At 39.5% G+C, this 24083-nt stretch overlaps 1 protein-coding gene across 1 annotated transcript; it reads right to left on the reverse strand.

Moving 5' to 3' along the window:
• Positions 1–1932: 1932 nt before the first annotated feature.
• PECR (peroxisomal trans-2-enoyl-CoA reductase) lies at positions 1933–21751 on the reverse strand (the record flags this gene model as incomplete). Its single annotated transcript, XM_082483446.1, has 8 exons — positions 1933–3780; positions 3906–4017; positions 4610–4720; positions 6990–7086; positions 9309–9390; positions 10065–10230; positions 18414–18547; positions 21628–21751. 8 exons carry the CDS (start codon positions 21749–21751, stop codon positions 3692–3694), a joined length of 915 nt encoding a protein of 304 aa, XP_082339572.1. The 3' UTR covers positions 1933–3691.
• Positions 21752–24083: the final 2332 nt, after the last annotated feature.

Raw genomic sequence — 24083 nt, forward strand, 5'->3', positions numbered from 1 at the left:
TTCAACCTCATCATTGAAGTTTATGAAGCAACTCATTTACCTTTAGAACTCAGCCATATTTGGTAATCCAGAACGCAGGCACTGCTGACTTTACTAATAAGATTATTCCCCTAATGTCTACATTACTCAGCCATTTAACACTAGTCTGCTATTCAAGATGGCAAGAGTAAACTAGGAGATGCTGATCAGAAGTAGAGGAAATTACACTATCTGGCAAATAGCACGCTCTCTTAAAGATTATACAGGATATTCTATACAACTATTCAGAAGACTAAACATACCCATAAAGGCTTGTAACAAGCAACTGTTGCCTCGTGTTTGTTCATTTACATCTTAAGGCAGACAATGGACCTTACTGCAGAATGACACTGCATGGACTATATTCCCTTTAGCAAACATGACAACTATTAGTCTTTAAAGAATAAAGATTTTTACAACACAGACTTCATTTCACACTAAGTAAAATCCCTGAATAATCAAACTTAATTTTATGCCAAATAAATATCCTGAATAACCAATATTCTGCTTAACACAAAGAGTATCTGTAAAACATAAGGCAAGCACAGTTGATAAAAATTCCCCTTTGTGGAACCACACTGCTTTCATGAATGTGACGTTCTGAGACACATATTCAGATATAACACCAGATAGTGGAGCAAAATAGCAGTGGATAAGCACCCATTTATCAGTCAAATGAGTATCTGATAAAGGGGTAGGGAGAACAGGTACAGGTTTAGCCAGAGGTAAATATTAAAGCAACTGAAAAGAGATTTCTAACAGAATGGTAAATGTAACCATCATTCTAACATTCTTCTCTTTGCTTATTACAACTCTACAGTGCAGCAAATGCTTAAGTTTCAGTGTTTGGTCAATAAATCTTGAATCCTCCTAAGGTTCCTTAGCCCTTTTCCCACAGCTGCATTCACCTCCCTGGTTAAATAAATAAATAAATAAATACAATAAAATCAAGCACTATTCTCTGAACTTCAGATACCCAAATCTTATACAGGTCAAGGATGTTTTTGTTACCACACCCATTTTTTTTAACCTCTCAATGCCCTTTGATCAAGGGCTGTTGTTACAGGCATAGGAAGAGCTTTGCTACAGCTGATATTATCTGCAGCACTAACAACAGAAACCTGAAACATTTATGCTGCCAGCTGACACAACACTGAGTTTCTGCAAGGCACTGCAAAACTTTTAAAATAATTTTAATCTGCATAAAAAGGGACTGAAGAGGCAAGGACCAAAACAAAACCTCTGTTCTGAGAATTAAACACTTCATGTTCTCCCTGGTGCAGGAAGAAAAAATGGGGAGTAGGGAAAGAGACTGTAATCATAGCAAAACCATTACAGCAGAGGAGGTAGTATCCTAGTATCCAATATGATGTGATAAGCATTTTAATATTGTGCACAGTAAGCCTCAACACATGGGGGACATTAATACTACTACTGAAAAGAAAAAAGGCAAAAAGAAAGCAGAGAACACTGATGTTTCCCTTTGTCTTTTCAAGGATGTATTTTCTGTATTCTTACACTGTACTTACCCCTAGAGTATTTTGAGTATATTCTCCTATTGCACTAAGCTGCAGCGCATTGTGGCACCAGAAATGATGGCTGTTTCAACTTATTTCTAAAGAGCTAGCTTAGATCTTCTTAATACATCCATTGCTTTGCTGGAATTTGAAGAAGGCAAGGTCAAATAAAAGTTGCTTGTATTCAGTGCAGATGGAAAGGTTTGTTACAGTTCTTACTTGTGGAGGAGTTTATTAATTGCAGACCGAACAGGTCTCCCACACGGGAGAACGCTCACCTTTCTAATGTTCCATTTCACTGAGATGAGTGATGCATTTCACCATCATTATGTATAAACTTCCCCTCATTATGAATATTCAGACTCCAGCAAAGTTAAAGAGGCAATTTGGAACAGTATAAAATAGTTATTTCCAAGTTTATGCTCAAATCCTGCAGAGAACAATTCTGGAATATAATAAAAGTAATTTAGGTTTATCAAATCACTTCCATTTCACATCAAATCTACAGTCCACACATATAGAAGCTCACGGTCAAACATGAAGAGAAAGAAAGTAAATGCCACAAGTCTCAAGTCCGTTCATGTTTAACCTTCTTTTACAGAAAGATGTTAAGTATGTAGAAACAATCTTTTAACAAACTAAATGATTTCACTTAAATGCAATGGGCTAGGCTTCTATAGTTAGATAACTAACAGGTGCATTTTCTTCCAGGAATTTTCTTGCTGTGTACCCTGAACTAATAGTTGCAATAATCAAAATACACCTTGCACAAGAGTTCTGAAAAAGCTGCTTTTATCTCTGTACAAGTTTCTCACAACCACATAAATGACCACCCAGTTACTAAAGAAAGAGGATATATCAGAAGAAAGCATTTTGACTCAAACCCCTCCTCCCTCGCAAAAGTGGCATTCGGATTTTCATGAAAAAGCAGTCTACAAGTTCCTATGTAAGTTCCCATTTTTTAATGAAAGACACAAAGTTCAAACATCTTTGCAGGGAACAAACAAGTGGAAGAGACTCTTACTTTCAATCCAAAATGAAGTATTAATGAGGTTGCTTTCTATAGCAGCAACTTGATTCCACAAATTTCAGTTATTAAAGCAAACACAGTCATCGCTTATTTTTTACATTTTGATTAAAGTTATCAGACATGGAAACATTTGCCTTAAAGTGAATAAAGTGAGTAACGACAAATACAGCCTCTCTAAGCGATATAGTGCAAGATTTCTGGTTTTTAAATGGAATCTCTGCATTGATCACAAAATCACACCTATTGATGAACAAAATTTTGTTCACATTGTAAGACACAGTATGGACAGAAAGTGTTTTAACTGCTAAATGAAGGATTCCAAGTTTCTCCTTTAACAGTACAGCATACTGCAGAAAGCACTGCAATATACACCACAGCTTCTGCTTCGAGATTTTGCGTATTAATTTGTTGAATCTATATTGTTTTCCATCGCTGTATGTTAAAGCTTAAATTTATTGTCTGATTATTCTATTAGCAAATACAAGCTGCAGCCATCTGCAAAAAATTCAAAACATTCCCAACATGATACGCCATATTAGTTTGAAACACTAATAACAATATTCTGCCTTATTTTTAATTCTTTTCAGAGAAATAGCTACTCAAGTCTTTAAAATCATTGCTGAATACACAGTGTGTGGCTGAACAGAAACAGTGTAGAGCTAACAGCTACCTCAAGGGTTACTGATGCAACTAACAACAGAGATTTAAATTACCTTCTCTCTAAATTCATCAAAAATAGAAGGATTCTGCAACATTCCCTCTCTGGCCCTTTCACTTCAAAGTAAGTATTTTTTTATTAACTTCTGGCCCTTTCACTTCAAAGTAAGTATTTTTTTATTCACTTCTGAAATTCTTCATTACTTAATGCCTGTGCAAATGGAGAATTTGTCTTTTATACATTCCCTTCCCAAAAGACTTAATGTTTTCAGGGCAATGAGTGTTTTCAGAGAAGAAATTTACTATGTACAGCCTTTCAAGTTTTAAGTATAAACCAACGAAAAATCAAGGCACTGAAGGTACTTACATATGAGCAAAAAAATTTACATTACTTAAAATAGTAAGCCCAAATCACAAAGTGAAATTATCAGTGAGCGTGCAACTGGGAATAAGGTGAAATCTCATTCTTTTACAGCTTTGGCTTGAACTTGCCAGAAAGAAGGGCTTTAAGCATTTCAGAATTTTTTCCTTCTGGTGGTGAGGGCCATCTGTCGTGATCTAAGGAAAACAAATAAAACAAACAACGTACTTAGCTGACTGAGAAACTAGGCATTTTACTTTTATGTCCTCCCATTGCCCAACTTCAAGCATGGAAGGGCATTATTCTGTAGCCCATTTCTTACCAGGTATTTCTAGGGTATGGCTATATAAACTTTGGCCACCATCCACGACCATGGTTATCCCAGTTATGAAAGAAGCAGCTGGAGACAGTAGGAAACACACCGCAGGAGAGATCTAACAACAGAATGACAATTTTAATCTTTCTTAAACTGCTGGGAATTGTTCATATCAAAGAAGCTAATAAAAACTTTTACGGGGAAGACATTGCAACATTTTCCACACTCAGTAATGAAAACTGTAACGGTCTTAAAGCCATCCTTTCAGCCACAAACATCAACTACATAACAGATGAAAAAAAGTAAGATCTCAGGGAACAGCATCGATGCTGAAAATTAAACAGAAAAGTTGATGAGTTTATCAAAGATGCACATTCTTAGTGGAAGAGAACTAAGTACTTTTAAGATACACTTTTTTCACATTCACATTCGTTCTTTCAGTCCTCCCTGCTAGAAGTCAACCTTTTCAGAACTAATATCTACTACAAAACATTTCAGCTGTAAGAGGCATCTAAACTAAATTTTCAGTCTAACGGCGATTACTAGTTAAGTCTCCCACTTGGCACTACTACACATTGCTACAAGCTTTTTTCTTTTTTCATATTCCATCACAGTGCAAAATTAAGTCTTTACTGTTCTCCAAATAATAAAGTGGCTTCAGAATAGAGACACAGAAGTAGAAATATCACAAATGTTCTGAAATACATTACCTCCTCAGGAACTGCTGACCTCTTGGCAGGAACCTTTGGTATGCTCTTTAACCACATCATTATACCTTGTTCTCCATAGTTTGCAACAGCAGTTTCTGAAAATACTAGTCCCTGTTTTAAAACAGCATAGTGAAAATTAAGTTCTCTTGCATATGTTTAAACTGTTATCATTGTAAAATTGTGAAGCTGTCATTACTGGGATTTTCTGTGGCATTAAACTATCTAAACAGCACTTGAATGCAAGTTTTTAAATTTAATGGAATAGCATAATTTATACAACAAGGTAATTTGGCTGCTAGCCACATCTCTATTCACATGCAAGAATTCAGATTATTCCAATTCTCCACTGTCACTTCAATAACTATAAAGTGGAGAGTATAAAGAAGAAACTCAAAGACTGTTTTGAAATTACAAGCATTTCATATTAGCTTACAGCAGAAAACTACAAAGTCCCAAGAACAAGTTCTCAACAGTTTCTTGTAATCTCTAAGAACACTAGATTGGTTTTATTGTGAATTATGGAAGCAGACAGATTTCATAGTCAGAATTTAGACTCTCCCTACTTAGCTGCTATAGAAGTAGAAAAAGGTGACCGTCTTTGCTCTGATGATTATATAGTCCAGTTTAGACTTAAGAGGGAAGATGAAGGCTACAGCAATGGGAACACAGGGTTACATACAATCATTACAATGGAACCTTTAGGATTCAAGTTTAAGATAACAAAATTTGAATTCATCCATGGAGTACATGCTAAGGTTTCTCTTCTAAGATATCTGTGAAATGTTACTATATTTTGGGAGCTAGGGCAGTTACTCATATGTGAAACTATTTTACTTTTTTTTTTTTGAATGTGTTTTCCTTTCTATGTACCCATTATGTTATATAATGGGTATATTATGTTATATACTGCTGCTATAAAGCAGCAGCAGTTCTGTATGGTTATCACAGACCTCACTCTACACCCGTAGAGGTGACAGAGGGATATAAAGTATTACTTTAACTACAACATGGATTTTTGTTACCAGCATAGTAACAAAGCTAGCAAATACTTCTAAAAGACCCAAACTGCTGAAGTGTTTGCTTGTTAAAAACTTCTTTTGACATATGCTACAAAGTATAGTTAGTATGATTCATTAGATAATTAGCATGCCTGAAAATGTATTCAGATAATAATGCTGTCTCAATTACTTACTTCTCCAAGGCTTGATAAATCAGAAAAAAAAAACAAAAACAGGAAAAGCAAGCCAGTAGATCTTAATATTTGAAAAGTCTCCAGATGAGTTGGGCCTCACAGAGGCTACGTAAGAGCCACTACCTGAATGATCATCACGCATCTGCCATTAAGCATTCTGTGCTATGCCAAAGAATGCGAGGCAGATGTTTTAGGACAAGAGGCATAACAGGACAGAGACATACTACAAAGACAGTAGAAAGATCTTCCTAGGCACCAGTTAAACAAATCTGACACTTAACTATATTGTGAGATAAGACAAATTCCAAATGTAGAAGTAGCTGGACAAAGCTTTCCTTTCCTCTTTTGTTTTCAAGGGAGTAAACGTGCAAAATAAGGTGTAGTTAAGAGTGAAGATTACACAAATCAATACAGATCACACAATCTCAAATGTCAAAGCTAGGGCTTCTAAATAACCTCTATATCTGCAGTGCCATGCCTCCAGAAAATATAGCTGCTCTTTCCATCCAGTTACTTGAAACAACTGCTACACACTACCTACTTCCTCAGAAATGTGACAAGCATATTTTAGCTGGCCTGTATAGTGGTTTCCTGTCTGCGTATATTTGGTAAGAAAAAAATGAGAACACACACTTTTACATATAATTTCTTTGAGAGAAAGTCCACTCCAAATAGTCTTTTTATGCCTAAAACTAATCTGAGTAAAAGACAAAGTAAAAGATACTATGTGACACACAGAGATTTTCAAAACAACTTTGTAAACACAGGTGGAAACCATCTGCATACCTGAACCTCAAATAGAAAATGTTTTGTGAACTCAGAAATAATGTAATCATTACTGAAACACAAAGCATTTGTTAATTTTATGTCAAGGGTTTGTAAGACAGGTCACCAACTCCTCCCAGGTATCATTTCATTTAGCTAGAAAAAAAAAAAAAAACAACACAAGAGTGCCAAGTCAAAGCAGAAAGCAGAAGCAATTTTATCCCACATCTCTGGCTCGTCATCCAAACAGCACAAACTCTCTCAAATGACCTGAAGAATGCAGATGAGAGAATTATAAATAAATACATAAATAATCTACAAACAGCTACAGGTTATAGATTTTAAAATCCCCTTTGGTCTGAAAGTTTTAACCATGAACATGTATGATGGCTCAATTTTATCAGATTATTTGCAATTACTTACAGGAGCAACACTGTTGATTCTTACTCCGCTGTGGGCCCATTCTAAAGCTAAAGTCTTGGTTAGGTTATTCACTGCAGCTCTTGCAGCTCCTGTATGCCTATTGAGAAAAGAAGGCAAAAGAAACATCTCTTCCCTCAGCTAACAGTGCCCAATGTTAATTCTACCACAGCCTCACTAAGTTAGTCACTGTAGCTTTCTATGGCTGGACCAACCATCTGAGACAGAGAGAGAGAAATTTTCTAGTTTGTAAGTTTGACCATAGCTTTGCAGTTTAAAGAAGCTATGCTATGATTTCCTGTCATTTCTGGAAATACTTATCATCTCTTCCCCAACATGACATGAGGTCAGCTACATTCTACTGCAGAAGCACGCTTATAAAATGAAAACAAAACAACACTGGAGGCAAAGTTCAAACTCTGTACAACTATGAAAGGTAGGCTGCACAGCTAAAGCAACACTTGGAAGGACAGTGCTCTAAAAATAGTTTAGATCTCTTCTGACAAATGCAATTCAAATAAGCCACTATTTGAAAATTACTATGGTGGATGGAGATAAGAGACCACCGTAGGCAGAGTGAACTCATTTACCTTGATGCTCTAGGAAACAACTCTGAAATGATTACAAGCTTGAACAAAGGCAGACAAAATTACTGCAGTGATGAATAGCGGACAGCGGGACTCAGAGAAAGCCATTAGAGTTTAGTTCCTTTAGCCTAGCAAAACAGACTTAGAGGAGATAGATAGAATAGCTTCTCAAATACCAGGAAAGGAATAAGAAAAACTTCAGAAAAACATAAGAAACCCCAACTTATTTATCTGTTTAGGCCAGAAATAAATAACCTCCAGGCACACTATAAGCAAACAAACTTGACTAGTTTTATGTTCAAAATTAATACTTATGAAAAATTTTATCAGATTATTTTTGGTATGAGCAGTGGCTGGACTTGTAAAGCCAAGTCTTTTTCAATAGTACATTTCTAAAACAAGTATCAATTCAACAGGAATTTAATTTGAAAGTAGTTTTGTCTGTCCACCTACATCCACACACAACAGTTATTTGGGAAACTTTTTTCCACTGTTATTCAGAATTTGTTTTTTCATCTCTTGGTGCAACTCTTAAATATAGCTTCAATCTATTTGCTGTGACAACTCAACCCAGACTTAACCAGAAGGGAGAAACTCAAATAATGTAGCTTCAGCACCACCCTGTGGATCTCTAAATTTATTTTGTACTGCCAAGAACAAGCTAGTAAGAAAATATTCTGCTGTTCCTTAAAAATTTTAAATTTTGAAAATTGTCAACCCTGAATCAGGACAAAGAGAGGTCATGTAACATTTGCTCAAATTATATTTTTGTATTTTCTTCAATAGAAATGCAATTTCAAAGTTAAAAAAAGAAAAGGTAGTTTTAAAGAAGAAATTCAGATTTTTTTTTCAATTAAGAAACTGTCAAAATGCAGCATTTTGACAATTTCAAAATCTCCTTTGAAAACAAAATAACTGAAACAATTCATTTTTTCTGAGCATTATTTCTCTTTCAACACATTGGAAGCTTTTTGGTGGAGAAGCTTCAAATCAGAAGACTCCTGAGTACCTCCATTTTGAGGGTAAAGAAATTTGAACAAATATAGTACACGTATGGATACGGAGATGATGCTGCATTTTCATGCAGACAGCTGTGATCATTTGTGTCAGTATATAAGAACTACAAATGTGGTAATACGTTTGTACCCATGAGCCTTCTCCCAGTCAAGAAAGGAGCAGAGAAAATAGAACTGATTCTCTGCATCAGAGACCTCCTCCAAGAAAGATGGCTATAAAGCAAGAGCAAAAAGGAAAAAGCCAACACCTGGTAACACACTAGAATGTTCTGCCTACTATCCTACTCCCAGCCCAACTCCCATAACTCGTTACACCATCAAGACTTGTAAACTGACAGTAGAAGAGGAAAACAGGTGCCAAGTTGTTGCAAACCCTCCCAAAATTTGGAGGGAGAACAAATAAAGGTTACATTTCAGTGCAACTAGTCCCACTAGCATACCACTTCCAGTTAAAGCTTCACTGGCAAGTATTGATTCATAGTTTCTTACAAAGAAGTTGACAGAGAACAGAAATGTCGTTTACTCCTGTAGACTCTACTAAATAAGAGATCCCCACACAAACAGCCAACTGATACTATTGCTTTCTCTTGAGCTAACTGCTGTATTTCTATACTCGGCTGCTGTCCAGTACACACCTTTTTCTAAAGTGAAGTATTTGGGAGCAATTAGTACTTCTAGGGGAAAAATATAGGAAAATGTAAAAATAAAATATATATTACGACATTCCAGGAAACCCATTTCTCACGGCAGCAGTAATGTTGACAATGACTCCTCCATGTTCCTGCATCCAGGCATTGTACACTGTATGAAGGAGGAAGATAACCTATAAATATCAGAAGAAATGCATACAAGTGAACTTGCCAATTGGAAGCCAAATTTGTGGTCTTAATTCCAATTACACTACACATTTCCTGTGCAGATTTAGAAAAACAATCTGCTCTTTGTACCATATTATCACCACTGGATTGGTGAGATAACAGGTGTGGTCCAGGTAAGGCTCAATGTTTGTCAAGAAGCCTTTTGGTGGACATCAAGTTTCATGCTTCCACGTAAATTACTTTCATTTCCACATTCCCGATGCTATTCGATTATCATGCATCATACTTAAATTTAACTTTAAATTTACATCCCTGATGGGATAGAAATCTTTTTCTGTGTTACACACCCTGAGTACAGGCCACAGAAGTTAAGTGATTTTCCTATTGTCTTTCAAGTGAGTATCCAAGCCAAGCAACTCCCCAAACTTGGCCTTAACCAGAAGGTCATACTTGCCTAAATGTATGTTTGTATATATGAACAAATGTAATGTACAGTTTAAGGTAAAGCTTTGGATGAGATTCATGATGTCCTCTGTCAGACTAAGTGTGTGAAAAAATAAGGCAGGGAAACTTTACATTTCTTGTCTTCTGGTATTGCTGTGAAAAACAAAACAAACAAATAAATAAAAAAAAAAAAGCTGAATGTTCAGTCCTTACCTGCTTTGCAGCAGTAGAAGGTCCCCGTCAGATTTGTGTCTATCACGGCATTCCAGCCTTTTGCACGGATGGCTTCAGAAGGACTTGCAAATTGGCCCCCTCCATTATTCACCAGGAAGTCAATCTTCCCATGCAGATTCAGAGTAGACTTCACCAAAGCTTCAACCTGAAACAGTATTTGTTAGTATGCTGACTAAGCTATATACCCAATTTAATTCTCCGTGTTTTCTCTCTCATATTCTTTTCACACACAAAGAGGAGGTACCAGCCTTCAGAGAGGCTGGAACATTGGTCTGACAGGTTTAGTCACACAAAAAGGATTGGGCTGAGTCCATGTTTACTTCAGAAATCTTCCTGGTATAATGCAGGTGCTACTAAAATAGCAGCACTGAAAGAAGAAGTGGATCTATGCCATTGAACATTTGTGAAAACAAACACACACAAAAGCCTGCAAGACCTACTAAGAATCTCCTGACGTTTTTCATAAGGGTTGGGATGTTCACATCAGATGCTGGAAGAGTTACATATAAGGTAGCTACTGTGTTTTTCATGACCTATATACCTGACCATTTTAAATAGAAAACATAAGTCATCTTGTGAAGTTTTAACATTCTTATCTAGAAGTTTTGTACATTCACTAAAGCTCTGACATAATGAGTTCACAATAGACAATTTTCTTACGCGGACCAAGAAGGTTATTTTGTTACCCCACAAAACATGAACTCTAAAAAGCGCTGGAAATACCACATGTTGTCTTCTTTAGCAAAAGAAAGGTGAATATTTGACTAAGAAGATTCTTTCTTTCTACAAGCAGGATGAATACTTACGATTAAGAACACTGTCTGGCACTATTTACCTTTGGGTACTCTGGTATTGTATTAACAGCAAATACCAATAGACATTTTATTCACTCAAAGAGCTGTCTGTGCAGAAAAGGAGTTGCTTACATTCACATGGAAAGAAAGAGATTTTGAGAACCTAAACCTAGCTCTAACACTGACCTAATGTGAGCTACAGGCTGTAACCTAAACCTTTCATATTGTCTTCTGTTTTGGAAGTACAGCAGTTTTGCCACACACACTAAACACAAAAGAACTTCTGGAGGGGAATGTATTTCAAAGCACTCAAAGATTTTACAGATACCAAAGCTGATGTATTTTTCCTATTACAAGATAGCAATAAGAACTCTATAGCAACTGCTCAATAATTAACCTTTATCTCAAGTAACAGGGGAAATGGGACAACATGACTGTTTCCTGCTTACATTACCTATCATAACCAGATACTATGCATCAGTTACTCCTACTCAATCATATAAAAAAAATTAATCTAGCATCTGTGGTCAAAGAAAACACAGACCAAAAAAACCCCCAAAAACAAACAGCAGGAGTGATGCTGCTGCTGAAACAGATTTAACTAAGGGAAGGACATCAATCAGCCTTCCTCTGTACTGAGTTAACAGTAGAAAACATCAGAAACAAAAGAATAAGCAATGCATGATCTGTATCTCACCAAGAGTGTCACCAACCCACTCTCATAAATAGCTGCCTTACAGCTTTTGCTGCTAACAGTTCAGGATGGTTTTTTAGGTTTCCTAAATCACCATCTTTAAGTTCTGAATGGCATCTTATTCCTCACTGCAGCTTGTGGGATCCAAGGGAAAAAAACACCAAAAGCCCAAAACATCTCTGACAGCAGTCCCAAACCCATAACTTGCGAGAACCACCTTGCCACAAAGACTTCTATGTTTGCTCACAACCAGAGAAAAGTTATGTCTCGCTAGGCAGCTGTCATGGTTTGGCCTCAGCCAGCAACAAAGTACCACGCAGCTGCTCGCTCGACTCCCACAGCCGTGGGAAAAATCGGCAGAAAAGGGCAAAACTCGTGGGTTGAAATAGTGTAATTTAACAAAACAGACAAAGGGAAGAAGAAAGAAAAACAATAACACCGAGAAAGGAATACAAGAACGCGATTACAGTACCGCCGCGCAGCGCACCGGCCGGACCCGCACCACCGCAGCCCGCCCCCGAGTGGCGACTGCCTCCCTCTCCCCGGCTAGCGCCTCTTATAGCTGGGCATGGGTCACGCGGGATGGAATACGTGCCTCCCCTGCCGGCTCCTTGGGGAAATTAACCCCATCCTTGCCGGAACCAGGACAGCAGCAAAAGTTATACTTTGCTCAGCAATATCAAACTCTTCTCCCTGTCAGCCTGAGAATCTTGCTTTGAATATCGGTTTCCATAAGTCACTGAAATATGGGTTTATTTATGGAAGATAAATGGTTTCAGTACAAGGACTACTTGAACAGACTAAGGCTATTCAGGCTGGGGAAAAAAGAGAGAAAGAGAGAGAGAAAAGGGAAAATGTTAAGAATCTTAACAAAAAAAACCCAACACAAATTAATAGATAAAAAATACACTGAAAAGAAATATTACAAGCAACTTTTCAACAGGGGGACAAAACCTGCTACGACGTATCAATTCAAAATGGTTCACATGTTGTATCTTAAGAAACTCTGTTGTTCTTCCTTGTCGCATCATATTCTTAGGGCAATAAAAACCCCCACCTAAAACGCGTATCAGTGCTTTCTGAAAGCCAGCAAAGGCTGGCAAACTCTCCAATGACGGCTCACACAGCTCCAACTGTCGCAATCTTCACAATGTTTTCTGTATTTCAGAGAAAGCGTCATTGCAGTGCTTCTCCCAATTACAGTAAACACAGTAACAGCAGCCACCAGCACAGTAAGAAAGAGGATCTGGTAGAACACATTTAAATCACAGTGAGAACTAAAGAAGAGTCCTGTCTGTTCCTAAATATTCAGAACCCACAGCGAAAGAACTTCATAAATGTTCTGGTTTGAAGTAAAACAGAACCAATTTTCCATTCAGTAATTTTATTTTGCGGCTAAGCCTCTTCTAACTAACTGAACTCTCTGTCTGAAATTAACAATGTATTGTGGAGACCCTGTTCGTTCTCAGAGTGATCTTATGTTTGTAATTTATACCAAGGAATGCTATGCAGAGAGACTCCTGCTTATACTTATTGCTATAACAATAACAAGTCAGATAACTTTGTTGTGTGCCCCATTGGATGGCCAGAAGTGAAAGAGGATAAAGGGGTTGCACCTGTGGGCAGGAACAGACAGGACAGGTGACTCAAAACTGACCAACAGGGCACTCCATCCCATCTGCATCACACTCATTATAAAAGCTGAGGGATCAAAGGGTGAGCTCTTTTCTTTAATGGTCGGCATCCAAGGAAGACTCTGTTCATCTGCCTTTGATCCCGACCCCTGCATTCCTGAATCCAGATCCAGAATCCAGTTCCCATCCATCACTAAGTCCAGTCAGTCTGGGACTTTCCCAGTGCCTGCTGGTGACATGACTGTCATCCTGGGGGCTCGATACTGGTTTTGTATATATTTTCATTATTTCCTTTTTATTATTTTATTAATATTTCATTAAAGTAGTTTAATTTCTTCTACACTCATAGGTCTCTCTCTCTCTCCCTCTTCTCCTTGGAGAGAGAGGTGGGGGAGAGCATCTGTCATTCATTTTTAGTGGCCAGTCCAGCCCAAACCACAACAATAAAAAAAGCTACTAAAGACTCTCTCTGGAAGCAAAACATAACTGCAGAAGCTATAGTTAACAGTTTAGGATGTTCTTCTGAAAAAGACTGAAAATAACAAAATCAGGCACTTCAGGCATAATCAGAAGACTGGAGCTCTTCAATAAGGACCTTTTTTGTGTGACTGCAGCTCAGAAGTATTATGCAGTAGCACACTTTCATAGATAACTGAGATGACAGTACTCACTGACACAGAAAAGGGACAAATGTCCACATGCATTCACGGGTCACCTTGAACTTGAGTAAAACTCCACAGACAAACTACCCACTACAGAGTGTTAGAGATTGCTATTTGAGGGCTAGAACTAGTAGGCATTCTTGCCCAGTGTTAACAGGCATTTTTAAAGTACAACAACAGGAATCTCTTATCCACAGCTCTCCACCAAACCACACTCTTCCACTACAGGCTTCACACAGACAGGCGTTAAGTGTTTATAAACCAATTGAGACTATGCTAAGCGATAAAGTTTATTGGAAAAGCTACTGGTGAACTCAGACACAAAGTGCTAAATAGTACTCTATTGAGTCTGTCTCAAGGATTCTTGTTTGTCAGACACCCAAGTGATAGCTTTTACCCTCTGGATCTCGTATGATCTCGAGGGGACACAGTGCACAGAATTCTGAATTGCTGGTTTCAGGAAGAGCAGTGGCCTACCAGAAGTACAAGGGTTTATCTTCCACTTACATAGATATGTCTTCTACTTATCTAGTTACCAGTTAAAGAAATGTTTGTCCAGAGCATATAGCACAAAGGCTTTACAGGGCTAAAAAGTTCCTCATGTCTGTCTTTCCCCCATCAATACATTTGCTGTAGCTCAACATTTAAGACACACAAACACACACTTCCCCTTCCCAACACCTACAAAGATAAAAGAAAGCTCTTTTCATAATGGAAAAATGATGGGGTCTCTCTCCTCCACTCTGCCCACCATTACATTGAGGCACTGAAATTAATTAGATCCTTGGATTTTGAAAAAAGAGCTTGGTGTAAAAAGACACACACACACAGAGCTGTCAGGCCTGCATCTCAGCAAGAGCAAACTGACTTACTTTTGTTATATTCAACACATTATGTGGGCAGTGCTAGAAAATATCCAAATAATTAAAATCACTTCAGCTTCACAGTCACTAAGAAGCAATGTTGATCACGACATACGCTCCAGACCACAGGATAAGGCACAGGTGCACAATCACTGCTTCAGGGTACGGCGCCATGAAGACAGAACATAGAAATCTCAGGTGCTCTTGCCAGCATCCCAGAACCCTCTACTCTTCCACCTTTAAAAACAAAATAGGTTTGCTACCCTTTACAAAACACTCAATGGAAAACTAGCCAAAAGCAGCAACAGCAAACTCGTGACAGAAATAAGCCTGACAGGTTATGCAGTGGTTGAAAATCTTTGTACATTAATCTTGCACATTAAACGAAAAGTAAGCTTTGCTAGAAAGCAAGAGGACCTCTGAGGATGAATATTAAGAGACTTAAAAATGTGAATTCATTAAACTATTCCCATGATATCTGCCATCAAGCTTCTGCAGCAATTAATTCACTGCACCTTCTTTGACTCTTCCTAAGCCAGAAAGAGCTGTAACAGACATATTGCACTATATGATGACGGATGAATCTTCCAATGCTTGAATTTCACAGATCCAAACTAGGGCACACAAGAAGAATGAGCTATGTCATGTTCAAAGCAGGTCAGTTACTTTAAGATTTGCAATAGGAGGCAACAAAAAATAATCATCTGGCAATTTTGAAAGCACTTTCATCTTTCTTAGATCTCCTCTATTCAAAGTCCCTCCCTCCAGTTTGCCTGATTATAAAATTAAAACCAGGACAAAATTCATAGGGTCCTTTAGAGAAATGAAGAACAACTGATGGAGAGACGGAAATAAAAAAAGGTCTGCTACAGCAAGAACAGATGGGTTGTTCCTACAGGTGATCACAGTGGCTTCCTTTAAGAGAAAGATTTACTCTTAGAAAGGTTTCGCTGAGATAACAAAGAGAAGGACACACTAAATGAATTATGTAGTTCTTGAGGAAGTTTCCTGGGCTTTGTAGCTTGTGATGGATTAGTTCTGACATCTAAGGAGGCTTAAACTCTTAAGTTTTTTCCCTTGTTGAAACATTTATAAGGTCTTTCTCCTTCACACATTCTTTGGTACCTGGTATAAGAACTGAGAAAGAGGATGTAATAACTCACAAGGAATACTTGTAGAGGCTGTCCTCTCTACTCAACAATGTGCTTCCGTGAATTTCTGAGGTAAATACTCTTCACTCATACGAAGCTGAAACCAGACAATGAGTTGTAAAGCTATTAATGAGTAGCATACAAAGCCAACACAGTTATACAAGTTTTGTTTCTTTCGGGAGGGAAGCCAAAAGTTTAAATGCCCTCTCACACCATCTTCCACTGTAAACAGAAGCTACTTCTGTATTTGTGAAAATGCTGAAGTGAGTTAGATTGCTGTGTTCCCTCTATTCAAGATTTACGTCATAGGCTAGAGAAGTCCTTCACTACATCTTTTACTGATCCCTGTTCTTAAGACTGCCAAGTCCTAGGCACTAAATTCTGGGTTAAGAATGGAATAGGTTTTGAAAGTGGATGTGTGATGCTCTTTGAACAACAGTGCTATCCTCGCTACAAATTTATAACTGAAAACGTGCTCCACACGTTCCTGGTCCAATAGTAATTTTAGAAATCAAGTAACAAGTAGCAAGGATTTAGCAATCTTTGAGAATTTCAGCATTAAAGAACTAACAAGAGGAGGACGGAGCCAGAAAAACAAGAGCTAAAGAACAAAAATCACAGGATGTCTCTAACCAGTAAAAATATCTGATCTTGGAAATGGGCATCTGGAATAGGTAAATAATTGTTTAGCGGGTACACTTAAGTTCTTATGTTAACATGCAACAGAGCTTCTACAAAAGGCTTACGAAATTTTCACAGCGATTTTTTTCTAAATAGGACTTCAACAGAAAGAGGAGCAGCTGGAGAACTGAAGTCAGTCAAACTGTAAGACTGAGTCAATGACTGAAAATTTCAAGAGTGGAGTTTCATCTACCATATTCCTCTGAACCCTCTCTTCAATAGATACGGACATGAAATGACAATGGTTTAAGAGAACTTCCAGTGGCAGGAGACACCTGGTGGAGGCTTCTCCAATATCATCTGAAAAGTTCTGGTGCGTCTGTAAATGCATAGAGCTTAAAACTAAACTGGAAACAAGACAATTCTATGATGAACTGCAGGGTAATGGCAAAGATAAAAGTTTCTCCAAGTATCAGCATGGCTACCAGTAACACTGAATAATGCCTAATCACTTTACACAGCACTATAAAAGAGACTTTAAAAGCACCTTTAAGTTTCCAAAGTAATTTAAGACTGTTTTGTCAAATATGTATTCAGCCACACTTAATAGAGAACAAAGAAGGAATAGTAGTTTGTTTAGTGATTACTTCATTTCACCATTCAAGCCCTCTACAATCTCACACAACACTGCAGTTCCCACTAAATAATTTTTAAACTGATGCAGAAATAAGATTCACTTGTAGAAGGTTATTAAGCATGCCAGAGTACTTTGCAAGAACAGTGATGTGAAAGGCGGCCTTTTCTCTCTCTTTACCTCTTTTCTTTCCTGTAGCTTTAATCATGTAAGCTGCCCTCTGACATCTGTCATAACCTATTATATTGCACTGCTGATGCTAGTAAATACAAACCTAAAATTCACTGGTAGGTGAAGTGACATACTGCACAGCCCCAGGCTTCATATCCTTCAGGAGAGAAAGTCTAAGTATATCACTATAAATATTTTATGGCACGAGCTGTTCCATGAGGGAAGAATTTTACTTATTTGCTTTATGGTTGTATATTCGGATGTTTCCAGAATCTACATAAGTACTGCAAGTCATTAATATTTCTTTAAGTTATGCTAGAATTTAACAGAGATTTTGAAAGGTTAAGAAAAAATAGCAATGAGTGGTTACTGAGATATTGTCTAGCTGTCTTCAATAAGTTAAAAGTCTAACCTGATGCTGGACTTTTAAATGTTTAATTACACAGGTTAAAAAATTAGGGTGTGAATGCAGACTTCCAAATAACTTGGATTAAATATTTTTGCTCTTGATCTTCCATTTTCTGTAACATGAAGAAAAAAGAAAAAACTCAACTGGGATGGTAATAGATTTTGTAATGAGGTACACCTCAAATTGTAACCAAAATTTGCAACACGGCGAAAAATAATAATATCTGTGGGGTTTTTTTGCTTTACTACAAGCAAAACTGACAACTCAAGGCACTTTCGTCAAGTCACAACTGCTGAGATTCTATGCTATGACTTTCTGTTTGAAGGAACTATTCTGAGGTTTCCATCTTCACAAGTTAACTGCTGTCACAGAAACGTGACACAGAACCATGCTAAGTGGGCTCTGGGTTGGCTGTAGAACATGCCAGTTCCAAGGCCATCTTCTCCCAGAAATATCTGAAATACGTATGCATAGTCAGAAAAAATATTTGCAATTACAAATGCTTTCTTGCTTAGGTGGCTAACAAATTACGTCCCCCTTGTCCCTATATCAATTTAACTGTGCTTTACTTCACTTCTCCCCTTGATCTAAGCCACTTTTGAGGGGGCCAGATAAGATTTTTGCAGATCTGAGAATATATATACACAATATGCTTTTGACATGTTAAGCCCCAAAACAAGATCACTAGTCTTTACCTCATCTTCTTTGCGGATATTGCACTGTATGGGAGTCACTTTGGCAAGACTCATGGAAGAAAATGTATTATTCAGTTCTTCTGCAGCAGCTTTTAATCGGTCAAATTTACGAGAGGCAATAACAACATTGCAACCTGTAAAGACAAAATGAAACATCCTTCAGCTAACATAGTTAAAATTACAGTTATGCTAGTTTTTTAATAACTTCATGGAGATATGTGTTTATTAGTCACTGACTAGAAGACGCAGTGTTGAAGTTCTTGCAAGAGAGAGAAATGACTGATGTCAGGTGCTTCTTAGCAACAAGATCCCACTGTGCCAGAAAAAGAGCAATCAAAAAAATGTGCACAAAGTTCCCTCTCCTTACTGCAGAAGGGAAGATAGCCTGTGAGTTGCAGTGTCAGCAAAGTACCTTTCAGACATCACTTTTGCTGCCTCTGCTCACAGCTCCCTCATTTATCTATTATGCGATTTAAAGATGTTTCAGCAGGTCTTGATTACAAAAAAATGCTTGCTCCTAAAACCACAAAAATAATCTTACTGTATGTCTGGCTGTAATTTTGACCAGCAGTGAGCAAATGTAATGCTCTGCTTTTTAACCCTACAAAGTCTGAAGGAAAGGATGATAGCCTCACGAGATTAATTCCTATCTGCAGACTACAGACAGCAGGAACAGAGGCTTCCCTGTGGCACTGACACAAGCTGTAGAATCCTAGCTCAGAAAAGAGATGAAAAAAACTAGGTAGGAGTTTAAGCCTTCTGTTTTTTTCAGCATTTGGAGGCAGAAGGGTTCATTCTACAGAAAAAAACTATGCAGATGCCAAATTAATGGCAACCACTCATATAACAACCAGTCTAGTTTATTCTGTCACACCAGCAGACTCAGGACAGCTTTAAGGCTTCAGCAATTGCTACTACATGAACTAGAACAGACCACCCCAACTTAATTCCTAGTGCAAATCCTGTAGGCATGCAATTTTATATTATGGATAAGCAAATTACTAGCTTCCACTGCCAAGCAAGCAAGGAGGTCTTGCTCTCAGTTCCTTTCTTCCACAACGTCTACATCTCAGCAGAAGCCATCCCTTCCTCATACCAGCTCTGTAGCTCATCTGCTTTAACATAAACCAATTCAACACTCAACCAGAGAAAAAAAAGTTAACATCGTGCTAGGTGGTCTTTTGTTGTTGTTGCTATTTTACTGAGTGGAATTTGGCCTCTCATAATCAAACAAACACCAGAATCAACTCAAAATAACTAGTGGGAGTAAAGAGCAGCAAGCTGTTCATTTGGCTCAGGCTGTCTTGTGAAACTATACATAAAACTAAAAATAAAATAATAGAGGAGTTGAATTCTTCCAGAAGGAAGTGCTGCAACTACATATCCCTAGGAATGGGAACTTCACCTTCAATCAGCGGCCATCTTAAAACAACACATGTAAATGTATTAATCTCTGAGGTCTCCTGATTTTTTAAATTAAGAACTCTAGTCACTTGGGCAACCACTTGACTAATGCAGAGTTCATAAAATGGCACACACAATTACCGATTAACACAAAATATTAAATTACAGCAGCACGGTTATATTTATCAACTTAAGTGCTTATTAATACACACACTGATATAAAATAAGGTCCAGCAAAAGACTGTATTCTTGCTAAATACACTAATTAGTGGAGGGGGAGATTCTAACTCACTGAGGAACACATGGTACCTGCTGTACAAGCTGAAACTGCTTCACTTATTTTTCTTCACAAAGAACAACCAGACCATTTCCTGATAGGGTTGAAGGGAAAAGGGGACAAATTTCCAGATGAAATGTTTAAATTTGTCCAGAAGGCTTCAAAGGAGACTAGTTGTAAAAACAAAGTACATCATGACTGGCATTATCTGTCACTGCTCCTACAGGCATTCTCTGTCCAGCCAAGCCCCCCTCCAAAAAAATACAGCCTAAAGCACAAGGTATACATGGAAATAGTTCCCAGTCATGTTCTTGTCAGGAGTAGGCAGCAAGTCTGCAGGTAAGGAAGATTACTCAGATAGATTTAAGCCATAGCTCTTTCTCTATTTTCTCACATGTGCTTTGTAGAGATTTGCAGCCTTGTTTTGTATTTAGTATGTCACAGACACACACTTTTGTTATTTGTATTTTGCTTGAGAAAAATAATGCAGATCAAATTAAGTACAGTTTTAAAGTAACTGGGTAACATCATCAACCAACAGTACGATAGTGTTTAAAAAGCACCTCTTTAAGGCAGCATGTAAGGACATCTTAAAAAAATGCTTAGTTCCCCAGTAGCACAAAGGTAGCGGAACTAGCCCCTACTTCAGCTGCAAAGAGCAAGCAGAAAGCTGGGGCGACAAAGACAAGGAGAGGCAGAGATGTTTCCCAGCACACAGTCTTAACAAAGAAAAGCTCTTTACTATGCAGTGGAATGGCGCGGTGCACATTTCGAGAGCGCAAACCACGGGGAGTGCGGCGCCGTGAAGCATAACGCTAGTTGTTGGTATTCTGAAGACAGCGAATCTAATAACGACAATCAACATTATCCGAAGCCAGTCCGATGCCGATGATCCCTAGCACCTATGTTGAAACCTGCAGAAAAGGTGTTGCAAGGTGATGACTCAGAAGTCTGCCTTTCACTCCAGATTTTACCACTTCTCTGTAATCAGCAAGCAGGGAAAGCAAACCCAGACAGCGCACGCTGAAGGGATACTTTAACTTCAGGAGATTCCTGTCACGCGCACCGCCAGAGAAGCACCATTTCTCCAACCTTACTGTGCGGACAACCGTTCAAAACCGTACTACTCCATAAGACTTAGTTCAATAACCAGATAAATCCTCCACTTAAGCAAGACGAGGACTCAGCTTAAGAGAGAGTATGAGAGACAGGGTCCGGGTTTAATATAACCTCACTTCGACCGCTGTATTTAAAACAGCGTATCTGTTAAGTGCCAGGGGGTCAAAGGACGCATCCACCTCACCTCGCTCTCCCCGCTACTCCCTGACCCCCGTCACAACGTCCCACCTACAGACTCCTCACAGACCCGCTCTCCGGGCGCTGCCTACCCCCAAAACGCACCACAACCCCCGCCCCCCCCCCAACACTCCCTGACCCGGCCCCTCAAACTCCATTCCCCGCCTTCACCTCACGCCCGGCCCCGCTCCCTGTGGAGCTGCCCCGTCTCCCCTCTCCTCTCCTCTCCGCGCCCACCTAGCGCCAGCAAGTCGGCGGCGATGGCCTTGCCGATGCCGGTGCCGCCGCCGGTGACGATGGCCACCCGCCCGCGGAACAGCCCCGCCGCCAGCAGCCCGCGCGCCGCCGCCGCCGCCGCCATCTTACACCCCCCACCCCCAGCTCACACCAGCGGCCGCCCCCCCCCCCCCCACGTGACGCGCGGCCCCGCCCGCCGCGCCGGGGCTCGGCGCCGGTGAACGGCGAGCGGGCGGCGGCAGAGCGGTGCTGGCGGTGCCCGGGGCTCCGGCGAGCCGGGTCGCTTCCGCGTCCCTGCGGCACGGCACAGCGCGGCACCGCCCCCCCCGTCCTCCCCCCGCGCTGGGCGGCAGGTAAGGGGGTCGGTTATCCACGGGTCGGTAACGCCCGGGGTCTGTCCCCGTGGTTGGAGAGACCGTTTGGCCGCACGTTGGGCGCCTGGGAGGGATCGGTTCCTCAGGCAGCGTCCCGGTGCCTCGGGGTCGCCTCTGCCGGCTGGAGCCTCGCAGCAAACCCACCTATCCCCCATCCGTGTTCTCATCTGCTTTAAAAGGAGGGGGGGCTCGTGTTTTTCTGTACCGTTTTCGGGTCACCTTCTGCAGCGAGGCGGGAAGGCGCCCTCAGGAGCACGGGGAGTGGAGCCTCAGGCAGGAGGAGTCGGTGTAGTGCTCTGAAGGTGTCAGAAAGAGCAGAGAAAGCTGATGGTGTTCTCCTGGCAGGGACCCGCGGACGGAGAATCCTCTCTCCAGGCGTGGACTTTGTCGGGAAGAGGCCGCAAAGGCTGAGGTGATACCATTTACCACCTCCCCAACATAGCCATTTTGTGCTAAAATACCATTATGGTGGGGTTTTTTTGACTTAAAATCTCCTTCAGTAAGCTCAGTATTAATTATTCAGTTGCCACAGAGGGCAGCCAACGTTATTTTCTTTTCTATCCCACAGTGAAGTGACAGAGCATCTTTGTCCACGGCAGGTGATTTTAACCAGCGCTGATGTGCCCAGGAGTATGCGTGTGCATGTTCAGTGTCTTTCCAGGCATCTCCTCTGTCCTTCTCAATAGAAGAGATGTTTGAAAGTATATCTCAATTTTGTCCTGTTATTTTTGCCTGAGAGGAGATGGCTAATGTGAGAAGAGAGTGAGGAAAAAAAAAAATTTAAAAGAGACACATATCGGTAAAGTGGGAGGATCATTGAGTCTGTTTTGGTTTTCTCATTTGTTAAACAGGTTTATTTACTTTTCTCAAAACATGTTCTAAGGTTTTATACTTTAAATCAGAGACAATTGTAAGATAACATTGTCAGTGTGTTTCAAAGGAAGCTGTATACCCTGCTTTTATGTGTAGGGAAGGGGAGGCATGGAGAATTTAATGGGGTATCCAGACTCATTCTGCAGAGGGTGACAAGACAGGAATGGACTTCTGCATAGGGGCTTAGGCCAGTGAGGGAACCATTAGACAAAGTTGCCTTCTGAGTGGGTTCATATTTGCAGAATACTTTAATGTTTTAAACCATGGTATTACTTTCTGGATGCAAAACGTGAAGCACTGTGGGTGACACTGCAAGAATACTTTTTTTCCCTTTTAATTATCTTCCATAATCTGGAGACTCCACTGTCTGTGGCTGCCCTACATATCTTAGGCAGGCCGTATCAGAGCGATCATTAATTAATCCCAGGGAGAAGCATTCATCTGTGGTAGTGAACTAGAGCTTCATATTCCAACCTACTTGCCATCCTGACTGAGCCACGGGCCACCAAGGAAAATCCAGTGGGCCTCACTGCTCGTACGGCTTGCTTGATTTCAGTGTTCTTCCTGGAGAGCTCTATCAAATGATTTTTCTTCCCTATCAGCTTAAGTTGCTTGTTTGTTGGAATTTCTCAATTAATGTTATCTTACCCATAGATACACCATAAATAAGGGGCTGAGCACATGAGTTAAGGTTCTATGAGTGATGGGGTGGGGGTAGAAAGGGGAAAGGCATAAAGATTGGAGTGTAAGGAGGTCAGAAAAGGGGACATCCATTCCTTGGCATTCAATGGAGGGTAGCTCCTTCTGGTACAAAATCTATCCACAAAGAACAGAGCTGAGATAACCAATGCTTACAGATGTTTTCAGCAAGACAGTGGCTTCTATTCACTGTTGTGTAGTTTGCCTTTGAACCACAGATTCAAAGTGTACCTTTGTGTGGATCAATTTTACTCCAGGGGTTGAAATTCAAAATTATTTAAGCTGAAAAGAAGAAAATCTTATTAACTGAAATCAATTTTAATCTTCTATGCTTGTACTTTCTTATTCGCAAAGGAATGTTCGTTTTCTTTTATTGGTAGCATTAAAACATGTTGGTCTGTCACTACATGCAGCCATAGTGGTAAATTCAGTGAGCAGAAGGCTCTTCTTACATATTTATGGTATTCTATAAACTTAATGTTCAGATTCTTAATGTTTATATGTTAGGAA

The sequence above is a fragment of the Vanellus vanellus genome (genome assembly GCF_965231255.1).
Source record: "Vanellus vanellus genome assembly, chromosome: 5".
Classification (NCBI taxonomy): domain Eukaryota; kingdom Metazoa; phylum Chordata; class Aves; order Charadriiformes; family Charadriidae; genus Vanellus; species Vanellus vanellus.